The 12,442-nt window shown below is 44.2% G+C and overlaps 2 protein-coding genes across 3 annotated transcripts in view; both read right to left on the reverse strand.

Annotated features, from left to right (window-relative positions):
- mta2 (metastasis associated 1 family, member 2) overlaps positions 1–5,600 on the reverse strand; it is a 31,703-nt gene extending 26,103 nt beyond the window's left edge. Inside the window, exon 1 of the mRNA XM_080878036.1 lies at positions 5,221–5,600. Coding sequence (XP_080734162.1) covers positions 5,221–5,248 — 28 coding nt within the window. The 5' untranslated portion in view covers positions 5,249–5,600. The remainder of the gene's footprint in view (positions 1–5,220) is intronic.
- Positions 5,601–5,902: 302 nt separating this feature from the next.
- Positions 5,903–12,442, reverse strand: part of eml3 (EMAP like 3) — a 32,575-nt gene continuing 26,035 nt past the window's right edge. The window contains exons 18-23 of one of the 2 annotated variants that reach the window (XM_080877944.1): positions 9,630–9,718; positions 9,331–9,428; positions 7,733–7,820; positions 7,544–7,642; positions 7,311–7,441; positions 5,903–7,090 (exon numbers count right to left, since the gene is read on the reverse strand). In XM_080877944.1, the coding sequence (XP_080734070.1) occupies positions 6,884–7,090; positions 7,311–7,441; positions 7,544–7,642; positions 7,733–7,820; positions 9,331–9,428; positions 9,630–9,718 (712 nt within the window). In that variant the 3' untranslated portion in view covers positions 5,903–6,883. The remainder of the gene's footprint in view (positions 7,091–7,310; positions 7,442–7,543; positions 7,643–7,732; positions 7,821–9,330; positions 9,429–9,629; positions 9,719–12,442) is intronic. The other variant, XM_080877943.1, reaches the window with a different exon arrangement.

Below are 12,442 nucleotides of genomic sequence, written 5' to 3' on the forward strand. Positions count from 1 at the left end.
TGAGCAAGCTCTTTCCCAGCTACAGAGTGTGCCGACACAGAACAGGTGTTTAACACTTCACTGCCACATCAGCTCCATATATGAACCTCACTGCCCTGTGTGCGTGTGCCGTACAGCTTTTGAGAATGTACTATTTGTATTAATGTCTACATTATTCATTTAAAGCTGACCAAATTATTTAATTTTCCATTTGGTTTGTTTTCTATTGTAACACTTGAACACACTTTATAATAACCTTAGTAAGATACTTCCATATTTGCTACCCTTTCCTGGTTTCCTGGTATACCTAATAATTCCCTGACAACCTCCCTCTGTAGAAGCCACCGTTCTAATACCAATGAACTACTTTCCATTTAAGATAAACAATTTGGACTTCTTCTTTTTTTTAATAAAAATTGCTGAATTTTAGCATTTACGTTCAAATACGGGGAAGAGACGCACGGTGAGGCAGGAGCAAGCTGAGCCTCACCTTGGATTTCCCAATCCCTCACAACCTGTTCCCTGTAACGCAATGAGAGCGAATCAATGTCTCTCTGTCGCCAATCAGATGCTTCAAACACTTTCAATATATGCAGGCTAAAATTAAAGAGAAGCTGCCCGAGGCCATGTTTACCCACAGGCACGCACACAAGCTGAACCTGGTGCTGTTGCAGAGTGCGTGCCCGTGTCACATGCACTTTATTAAACCAGCAGAGGGACGTTTCAGTAGCGGATGGTGGATGATCAAGTGCCGTTTACCCAGACCATAAATCTGCACCAAAACTGACCTGCACGCATCATTGCATTTTATTATGGAAAATCCTGACCGCTGGAATAATGACACGCTGATGATGGCAGCAGGATACGATCAGTTTCTCCTCCTGGGATGTGAGTGCGTTTTCAATGGAACTGACGCGTTTTTCAGAGTGATGCAAAACGAGGTGCTCTCACGCACGTGCACGACACCGCTGCTGCTCTCGAGCGCAGGAGGCTGGCGTCTGATAGTTTCTATGACTGATTTGAGTAGAAATGTGGTGCACTTGGCCTGACAGGAAGTGGAAACAGAGTCAGACAGGTGATCAGAGATGAACAGAGACAAGCGCTCCGTTTAATTTTGGACAACAGTGATCAAATGAAGGCCAGGTTTGATCATTTCCTTGGTTTGGTCGATTGCGCAAAATTGGGTGAAATATCATATCTTGATAAGGTGAACCTACAGAGCCTGTCAAAATGCGCCAAGCTGTTGGACTTTGTGAGACTTGAGGCGGATCTCATCGGACTGTATAGCTCACAAACAATGAGAAATGAATGTAAATCTCCTAGACGGCTTCTCAACTTTTTAGCCCACAAGGATCTCATTCAGCTGTTCCTGAGGCAACACAGTTGCTTCAGCTGGTCATTCTCAGCACTGAAAAGAAATAAGACGTACAGTTGGGGCAGGACTGTTCCTCCCTGGCAGTGATCTCCACTGAGGTGGACTTTTAAAGTTGAAACAAGACGAGGAGGACTTCTACAAAAGGAACGAACATTTTTGTCAGGAAGGATCAGCGCAGGGACTCCATTTATAAAAATATGACCACAATAACTTTGTTTTTTAATGTTTGTCACATGGGGTACAGTTAGTATGTGTAAAGAATGCTGATATGAGATATGAAACATAACCCATTAACTGCTGCCGATGAAATGGGAGAGAGGACTGGCTCAATTCAAGGCAGCAGCAGCAGCTGGTGGTGGTGGAAGAAAACTAAATGAATGTTAAAAAAAAAAAAGAAATTCATGTTACGAAATGCTACTGCCAACAAGTCTGAAGCAACACTGACAACCGTTTCATAAAATAAAAATAACATCAAATGGCCATAAGAGCAGCAGTTGCGTGGCAGGACAGTGGTAACTGCCTCAGACAACTGGAGTGGAAGCAGGAAGTTGCCCATACGAGCTGCCGGTGCCACGAATTGAGCCAGCCCTTGCTGTCAAATGATGAATAATCTATTCTGTTGGGTTCATATATTTCTAAATCTGATTCTGATGAAGGCAGTGCCTCACCAGCCCTGAACCTCACTGCACATCATCTCTCCTTCAAGCTCGGGTCCTCTTACAGAGCCCTGGGAGTTTGAGGGTCCTGCGCAGTGTCTACGCTGTTCCTAGGACTGCACTCTTCTGGACAGAGATCTCAGATGTTGTTCCTGGGATCTGCTGGAGCCACTCGCCTAGCTGTGGGGTCACTGCACTGAGTGCTACAATTACCACTGGGACTACTGTTTTCTTGTCTCATCCTGGACTGCGGTACTGACACTCATTAGTCCCCGACCTCCTTCCTTTCGCTTGGCAGTCTCAGAGTGCTGGACTTGGGGTGAAACCCTCCATGCATGGTCAGGAGATTCCTCATCTTGACGTCAGTGGCTTCTATCTCCTCCTTTCGCCAGCTTATTATCCCAGCAGGGTACCTGATCACAGGCAGGGTGTAGGAGTTGATAGCACAGATCTTGTTTTTACCGTTTAGCTGACTCCTCAGGACTTTCCTGACCCTCTGCAGGTAATTTGGTGGTTACAGCTTTCCTAGCGACCTCTTCATGGTTCCAATTTGCCAGTGGGATCTCCAGGTACTTGTAGCTGTCCTCTATGTCTGCAATGTTGCCTTCTTATAGTTTGATTCCCTCAGGTCTGACTACCTTCCCTCTCTTTGCTATCATCCCACCTCACTTCTCCAGTCTGAATGACTGGAGACGCAACGACCTTATTCACTGTTCATGAATCCATGTCCTTCAGCCACATGCTGAGGAAAGCAAAGTTCTGACATACAAAAAGCTGAAGCGAAACAAAAACAATGAAAAGTGTCACTGCAACCACCGTTAGTGCTTTTATTACTCCATTCTCCCGTTTCCTGTAAACTTTGCTCCCTTCTCTATTCCACTTGTCAACATTCAGTAATTCCAATCCAGATTGTGTATGTGAACAGATACACGTGGGACCATAAAACCAGCGTAATACAGAGACAGACAACCATTCACAGCTACGGCCAGTTTAGAATCACCGAGTGGGTAACTCGTGCCTGAAGAGAACCCACACACAAAGGCCCCAGCTGGCTCGATCAATTCACCAGATGCAAAATATTATAAAGCCTCAGTGACGTGAAAAACGGAACTTTGTAGTTTTTAAATACAACTGTACAGGTGTTTATTTTTACCCTATAATTGATTTAAAATACACATAATGATGCATTTAATAGTCTTTGCTAATGAAAAATCCTGTTCCTGGGTTTATGGCTCATTGATGCAGCACTATGTGGCATCACACTATGGCCTTTATTTCCCTGCACAAACTTGATCTAGCAAGGTGGCTGGGACAGGTCCAGCAGCTCTTCCAACCCCTCTACAGTCCAACCACAAAGTGATGGAAGCACATTTCTCAATGTGTAAGATACTTAACTTAATCTTAATCTTGAACTTAAACTTAATCTTTGTTCACAATATTTACCACTGAATTTTCTGACAATTTTCCATATAACCCTTTATCAATAATTCTCTTTAGCTAATGCATGACTAGTGCCAAGCTTTGTCTTCTGATGCTTTATCTCTTCTATAAATTCCAATAATTAGCTCCAAACAATAGGTTTCTCTAGGAACCCACCTTACAAAATGACTACAATTTCCTAGCTGATGTTTCTAAATTGACTGTCCTTCCACATAGCGCTATGTTGCTCTCAACAAAAATGAAACCCTGCACACCTCTGCACAAATAGTAGCTACAATAGCAGGGATCCTAAAGCCGAAACGTCAAGTGTTTTAGCAGCAACATACGTGGATCCATGAAACTGCACTGCTGAGGTCAGTCATACACACAGAGCACGGAGTGCGGGTTAGTGATAAGAAGTTAATGGGGGGGGGGGGGGGGGGGGAACAAAAAACACTTTAACTGTTCAAACATTAAGCGCAGAAATATGCAGCATGTTTTGCAGAGCATAGTTTAATCGCTATGACCTAAATACCCCACACACTCGTGAGACTGCGATTAGCCTTCCCCCCCACTCAAGATTTTCAGGGAACCCGTAGCTAGCACCGTCTCCGAGGCTTAGCACTGAAAAGGTTGCACAATCAATACTGAAGCCCAGAATCAACTGTCCTGATGATCCGACTGGAAAACTAACAGTAGAGAACAGCAGCTTGCTTTGTATGAACCATAGTTTAGTTTCTTTTCTGACGCCTGCAAAGCAACCTCCAATGAACTGCATCTTATAAATGCCTGCCTGCCACTGGTGTCGCGGGGGGCTGCGAAAGATGATATTAATGACTAATTACCTGATTAATACCACCGACATACCAGTTTCCTTTGCAGCCATGTAGCACTGATGAAACATTTTTAACAAACGAGAACTTAACGAGTTATTACCACTCAACTTGGTACAAATTCAGTCGTTCACTTGCAGGTGTTCCAATATAACTGTTCACAGTCTGTAAACTAAATTCTTAACACAATTTTAACTGAGCTCGGATAGCACCGCTACTACGCCAAGCTAACAGGACTTAGCAGCCAGAATTAGCACATCTAGTGATATGGCGGAGGCGATAATGAAATTAACCTACCAGCCTGACACAGCTAGCAGAGCGGTGTTAGCAAGCCATCACAGACGTCACCAAATTTAGCTAGATGCTTACTTCTCAACCGCCAGCAGCTAATGCTAACTAGCATTGTGTTCATTTTGAGGACGTTATCAAATCTATAGACTACACGTCAGAGAATTGGACAATTTACTGTTATTTCGCTTATCCATAACCAACACATATGTTTGGATCTCCTGGATCCAGCTGGCTGGATGGATTTGTATAAATACAAACTTTCAGAACCGGTTCATGCTGTGCGACGGCCGCCCTGTGGTACGGTACTATGATGGCGTGAACTAACTGGGATATAACACAGATCTGTTCTAAAAGTTGAACTTTAAAACAAATATACACTGATCAATGTATGGTATTATTACAGTCCGAACACAGAAGCAGCTATACTTGGCTACAGCTGTGTGGAAACCAAATCAATGTGAAGTTATTTACGTCTGTCTGTAAGCTAAGTCATACTACATTGTTTCGGCAGATCTGACTGTCTTGATGAAAGCCCGGAGTCGCGCAGCGTACGCTAGCGTTAGCTAGCTGCTAACAGCAGAGACAGCTAGCGGCTAGTTAGCCAGCTCCCAGTAGAAGCGAACAATCACGTTGAAGGGGTGTCTTAAAAATGTAAACCATTCCTTACCTCCCACTCGGTACATGTTGGCCGCCATTCTCTCGTAACCTTTATCAGAAGCAGTCCCAGGGTATTCCCCGCTTGGGTAGAAACAGGTCGATGGGAGTCTATTTTATTCCTTCATTTATCGTCAACACCCCCGCCGCGAAACAAAGCCGGCTCTGGGTACAACAAGAGAGCAGTGGCGGGTAAAAAGTTGAAAGTTTCCGTTGGCGACGCTCCGGCAATTATCTCCAAAAATAGAAGTTTTTATTTTCTCTCTCTGGCGACCTTCCTCTCCTCTTCTTCACTCACTTATTCACATACAGCTAGCCTGTCTCTTACTCCACTCTTCCTCCCATCCTCCGCTCCCAGCTTCATCCTCCTCTTCTTCACCTCCGCTCAGTTCAGCGCGCGCGCACACACACACAGACACACACACACACACAGCCCCCCCCTCCCTCCCTCGTGTACAAATCGTCAACTTCGGATTTTGTCGACAATCACCGACGTCTCACAGTCAACTTGTTCACCGGCGCTGGTTTAGTGACACGGACGGCCTGTTTATGAAAAGTACGACATGCTAAACTTACTTTACTGCTTGTAGCTTACAAAGTGTCTCAAGATGCTTACCGGAAACAAACGCTTATTTACAAGATGTACACACAAACACAGGCTTTAATATCGCAAATTCAGAGAATATACAGACGAGTCAGTGTAATGATGGCAGCAAATATGCCCCAAAATAGGTCAAATTCTGAACGGACGGAAGCTGTTAAAAATGAGATACAAGTATAAAAAACAGTTTAAAAATAGAGTGAAAAAGCACTAATGTATGTGTTTTTCTTGTACGGGCTGCTGGTAGTGCAATAGATGGCAGTGTTGGAGAGCATATCAGTTTACTGAAGTATCACACCTAAAGGCAGTTAATGATTCAATTCATTTTATTCAATTAATTTTATATTTTCCACCTTAAACCATGTACCTTTAACTGCCTCCCAACAGGAGGGCACCGCAGACTTTACTGCCGTCTTCAGTGAAAACACATTTGCTGAGACTTCAGTCCTAGGTGTTCTCACCTGAGACCTGTTATTTAGGAAAGCACTCACAGGTTCTGGAGTGGCACTGCCCACTAGTGACACTTCACACACAACACACCTCGGAGTCTTCTCTCATTTATTTGGAGCTGAGCTGATACGACATCACAGTATTGCCGACGTACATTTAAATACATAAAAAACTGCACTAAAGTAATCATTTTCAAGTGTACTGATCTACTGTTAGACAAATGAATGAATACGAGATGCTGAGTTGATTTTAATGGGACAGGCCTGTCACAGTCTAAGCATATAAAAAGTTGAGATGTTAACCAAACCTTGTTTAAAACATGTATAAAATCACGTGCACGGGCAGTGCAGCACTGTTCTGCACCAGCAAACAAGAACGGTTCTCACCACATACACAACAGAATGACAAGGATTCTGTCTTATGGGAAACATCACACACACTGTCCAGTTTCACAAGGATTTAAAGCATAACATTAACATGGATGTTCCTCCCGAAGAGGATGTTCTGCCTGAAACTAGCAGCAGTGTCAGTCCAGAGGACAGAACGAGCCCATAACTCACTTCGATGCCTCTGCGGCTGTAAGAAAACAGCCCGCTTTCCCTCACTCTTACAAGCAGCCGTCTCCTTAGCTGGTTGCAGGTTCTGGAGAGCTGGTAGAGGTGGATGAGGCCGAGGCCAGTCTTTCACGGCTGTTACCCACCCCCCCTCCAATCACCTTCCACTGAAGGATGCAAGTGTCCTTCCCGCCAATGGAGAGCAGGTGAGAGTCACTGTGAGTGAAGCAGACGTTGGTGACGTGGCTGCCGTGGCCCTCGTACATGTGGCTTGGTGCCTGAAGAGAAAAGAAGCAGGTCCACTTCGGATCAGAGCAGAGGAAGGCCCATCATATCCCACTTACTCCTCCCCCCTCATTGTCTTTCCAGAGTAGGATAAACACCTTTCTACAAGATTCCTACTGTTAATGCTGAATCTGAATGTCCCACAACTCTCGTGACTCTTAAAGCTGGCTGACTTTTACCATTTGATTCTTATTTAAATAAGAAAATAGTTACCTTGAGTTTAGGACAGGGGTACTGGAACAGATGAACCTTACAGAAATCATCAGCCACAGCCACCATCTTCTCGTTGTGAGAGCGACACAGCGCGTTGATGTCTGTGCCGTCAGAGCCTTCCAGCCACACACCTGAACACCACAGTACCACACTCATCAGTCTGATTGCATAAAAGAACCCCATGAAGTTAATGCAATACTAAAGGAGGATAACAGCATTTTGGAGTTTCTCACCCATCACATGGAAGCCTAGCACACAGGTATAAGAGGCCCATTCTCTGTCTTTGCTCTCAAAGCGGTTCCTAAGCAGCTTACATCCTGCTGCTATGTCCCCTGTTAAAACACAGAGTCACTAAGCTGAAGAATGTACTGCATGGCATTCCTATAACAGCACTGAAAGCACAGTGCTGGATGTTCACTTACAGTAAAGGATCTCATAGTCGCCTGAATTTGACATGATGTACTTCCCATCTTTGGACCAGTCCAGGTGAGTGATGAAGCTGGAGTGGCCCTGATCCAACAGATAAGCAGACAGAGTGTCACTCACATTAGCTAAAGAAAGCAAGCTTTTATTGTGCATTTCCTTCACCATCAGAAAACTCCATAATAATTAATCTCCGTGTTTGCAAGCTCCATACCACACATTGCATATGAAAGATTTCCAGGTCATTAAAAGTGAAGTTAATGTTCAAGTGCATTTAAACGGCATTCTTTCTAATAGCTAGCATGAGTATAATAATAACAAATTACAATAGTCCAGCCTAAAAGTAACAAATACATGAACTATTCTTAACAGATGTCAGATAGCATACTGCTAAGATTTTCAGGGCCGAGTACAATAACCTCAGTTTGATCTGAATTTACAAGCAGAAAGTTAAAGACAAAGACCTGCATGGCCTCTAAGACATTCCTGCAGTTTAATCATTGGTGTGTGTTATCTGGCTTCATGGACAGATAGAGCTGGGTGTCATCTGCATAGCAGTGAAAATGTATGCTATGTCTTCTAATGATGCTGCCTAAGGGAAGCATGTATAATGTAAACAGAATTGGTCCTAGCACTGAACCCTGTGGAACTCCATAATTAACCTCAGTGTGTGAAGAGGACTCTCCATTTACATGCACAAACTGGAGTCTATTAGATAGATATGATACAAACAATTACAAGAGGCGTGTAAGACTGCGACTCTGCTTCCTGGTCCCATCTCTGCATAGTCACATTTTGGGGGGTTTAATAAATTTGTCCAGATTTCTAGAAATGAGAGCTGCTCCATCCAAAGTGGACGTCGTCTCTCCTAACAAGACCAGGTTTTCCTGGAAAGCTTCCCAATTATCTATAAAGCCCACGTCGTTTTTTGGACAGCCACTAATTTAAGCATGGGGCTAAACACGTCACTCCTGGTCCGATTGGGGAGGGGACCAGAGAAAACTACAGCGTCCGACATTGCTTTGGCAAAGTTACACACCCATTTAATATTAATGTTAGTGACCTCTGACTGATGTAACCGGGGACCTTTACTGCCAACATGAACTATAATTTTATGGGATTTGCCCTTTCAGCCAGCAGTTTCACTACAGGGGCCGGTGCCTTTAGTTTCACATGTCTTATAAATGAATCGCTGATAACCAGACTCTGTTTCTCGGTGGGTGTATGGCCGAGTGGGGAAAAACCATTAGAGACATGGACAGGTTTGTAGTGTCATCAATAAAAGAACCTGAACAGGATCACATTCAGGGGTAGGTTAGCTAACAGGAAGTTAGCTGTTCTGACTGGAGAAGTACATCACTGCACCAACCCTCAGCAGCAAGATTAATGCTTGAGAGTTAACAAAGGTAACGGTCATTCTACGGACCAGTGTGATGTGTAATAATATGTGGACGACAATGAAACTCTGTACACAAAATTTATTGACAAGAAGGAAACTACAGCACCAGAGCAGGCTCATATTGGATGGAGATGTGCTGCGCTGTTAACCAAGAAGTAAAAACCCAAGTGAAATAAAATAATTTAAAGTTTAACTCACGTTACATTTTCCAAAGCGGGTGTAACGCCTGCCACTCTCTGTCACACTGTAGATGTAGATGAAGTTGTCATGTGATCCTACAGCTAGGAAGCTGCCATCTGAAAAACAGACTCACAGAGTCAAAGAGGATCCCCACTGTGAAACTTTGCTACATCCCACCCTGTGAACAACAGTTTTAAGCTTTAACTCAAAGTTTGCTGCATGTTTTTTGTGTGAAGAAGGTCCACATGGTTGGATGTGAGCACCACCCTAATCTGTCACATCTACAGTTAATATAGGAGGAGGAGTTACTGACTGACCTGGTGAATATCTCATGACAGACAGCTGCTCATTCCCGTCAGTGGATTCAGAAACGACCTCCCTGGTCAGCAGGTCAAGGACCATCCACCTGTCGGTGTTACAGGGGGTGGAGGAGGAGACAGGTGGAGAGTCAGAGAAAAGAACAGACTGGAATGCTCATGGCTAAATTCTCCATCTTTTCTTCTTCTTTTGCTGTACAGGAAGCCACAGATCAATTCTTTCTTTTAGTTTGTAGCAAAAGTTTCGTTATGTGTTGTTTGTGCCTTTATATTTCTGCGGGTTTGTCGTATGATTAATAAAGAAGTGTATCCATACTGATGCAGTCCCGATCAAAGGTTTAAGATCACTTGAAAAATGGTTAAAAAAAACAAACATATTTTGCACAGTTGGATCTTAACAAGTTCCCATGTCGAGCTTCAACATGCAACAAGAAGAAATGGGAGTGAGACAACACACTTTGGTGAGCATGTAGTTTATTAAAAACAACATTAAACTGAAACAGGCTGTTTTACAGTTTAGTTTAAGACCACACCTACAAAAATACCTGTAAAGCCCCCAAAACACAAATCAGAGTTCCAAACGTGAACTCAGGAACGTTTCTCTGAGTGGTGAAGACGGCCGCACGAAGCGATCTACTGTCTGGGACTGTCGTTCATTTTTGGAAACTTCCCTTACTATCCATCCCCAAAGGTTCTCAACTGGACTTAGATCAGAGCACATGCAGGACGGTCCAAAAGAGTGATGTTATTCTCCTGGAAGAGGTCCCTTGTCCTTCATGGCGTTGTGTACTGTAGCGCTGTCCTGTTCAAACACCCAGTTGTTACCACCCGTTACCACCCCACTCAGTAATGAGGACGCTCTCTGCAACATCTGGACAGAGCCAGGAGCTGTTTGACGCCCCTGCACCTCCTGAAGCTCCGTTGTTCCACTGAAGGAAAAAGCACCTTAGACCATTATGGCGCCCCCTCCACTGTGGCGCGTAGATAGCATCTCAGTCGGGATCTGCTTGTCATGCTGGTAACGTTGGAAACCATCAGGACCATCAAGGTTACATTTTTGTTCTCATCAGAGAATTCTTCCACCTTTCAATGTCCCATGCTTGGTGCTCTCCTGCAAAGTCCAAACAGTCGCTGTGGCGTCTGATGGTTACGGGCTGCAGTCGGCACCAGTAACGCCCTTAATTTGGGTCGAGGATCGTCCAGTGTTTTGGTGAACAGCCAACTGGATCCTCTGGCTCAGTGCTGGTGACGTTTCTTGGGGTCTTCCATTTGACTTTTTTCTTCCATTACCCTCAGGATCATTTAAGAAATTCCACCTATCTGTGTCCGGCCTCAGCAGTGATGGCGCTCTGCTTATGCAGTTCAACAACCCGACTACGTTCAAAACACGAACGTCTTTTTGCCTTTGCCATCAGAACATCCTGACAGTGTGACAGAAAATGAGAATGAATCCACACTTCTGCACAGATTTGGCCTTTTAAAGGCACGTGGTCCTAAACCTTTGATCAGCTGTAAAACAACCTGTCTCACTTTAAGCGTTGTTTTCAGTAAACTGCACGCTCAGCAAAATGATTACCTATTAATCCATATCCTCAATAACTTACTAACCATTTTCAACATTGCTGTACAATCACTCCACACACTGGGCACCACAACATTAAAGAGCCACAGAGTGTTGATGGGTCACAGTCCAGCTGTCCGGCTGTAGAGTCGATGAAGACCGGGCTTCTTTGACGGTGCTTTGAGGGGAGTCGTTGGATTGTCATGAAGCATAACGAGGAAATCAAGTTTATGGTTTATGAAATGTTGTTTCAAACTGATTTTCTCTGTCGAAGATGTGTTTTAGATCGACTGCAGTATTGGTGATAAACAAATGCTTTCAAGTCCAGTTTGGTATCCAGAATTGGAAAAATGTATTCCATCTCTTTTTTTAAATGTTTTTCTTGATAACAAAGACAGATCCAGTCAACTAAAATGATCTGATGCTGATTTGTTTTCAGCAACTGGGTTCAGCCATGTGCAGCCTCCCCTCACTGCCATGTGTCATGATCAACAGTATGCAAAACAGCAATCACCCAGCTTTATACCAGCTGCTTTGGTAGTGACAATCAACAACTGTGCAGCTTCACGAAACTTTTAGCATGCTTTATGGTCATCATTCGCCAGTATACGCCTTGCTTTCACAGTCATAATCAATACAGGTGGTGGAACTCTTTATCTTAATAGAGGCTACCAACGACTTCTGCCCTGTACCAAACACAAAGACACCAAGCTTCTCTCCTTACTTTTGTTTTTGGTCATTTTGCCTCTGTAGACCAATCATTGGATATTACATGAAACAATCAAGATGTGACTGAATTGCAAACTGCCAGGTGAGCTTGTTCCCATTATTTCAAATTAAATGGATAAAGATGTGGAGTTGGATCCAAGACTTAAACTGTGGTAGAGGCACTCTCAGTGTCAGGCCCCAAAACACAAATGGTAAATGGCCTGTATTTGTATAGCGCTTTTACTAGTCCCCCCAGGGACCCCCAAGTGCTTTACACACCCAGTCATCCACCCATTCACACACACATTCACACACTAGTGGAGGCAAGCTACAGTAGCCACAGCTGCCCTGAGGCAGACTGACAGAAACGAGGCTGCCATATCGCACCATCGGCCAGGTGAAGTGTCTCGCCCAAGGACACAACGACCGAGACTGTCCGAGCCGGGGCTCAAACCGGCAACCTTCCGATTACAAGACGAACACCCAACTCTTGAGCCACGATCGCCCCACACACAAGTTGATCAAAGAAAACCCCTTTATAACA

Source organism: Rhamphochromis sp. 'chilingali' (assembly GCF_963969265.1).
Source record: "Rhamphochromis sp. 'chilingali' genome assembly, chromosome: 1".
Lineage (NCBI taxonomy): Eukaryota > Metazoa > Chordata > Actinopteri > Cichliformes > Cichlidae > Rhamphochromis > Rhamphochromis sp. 'chilingali'.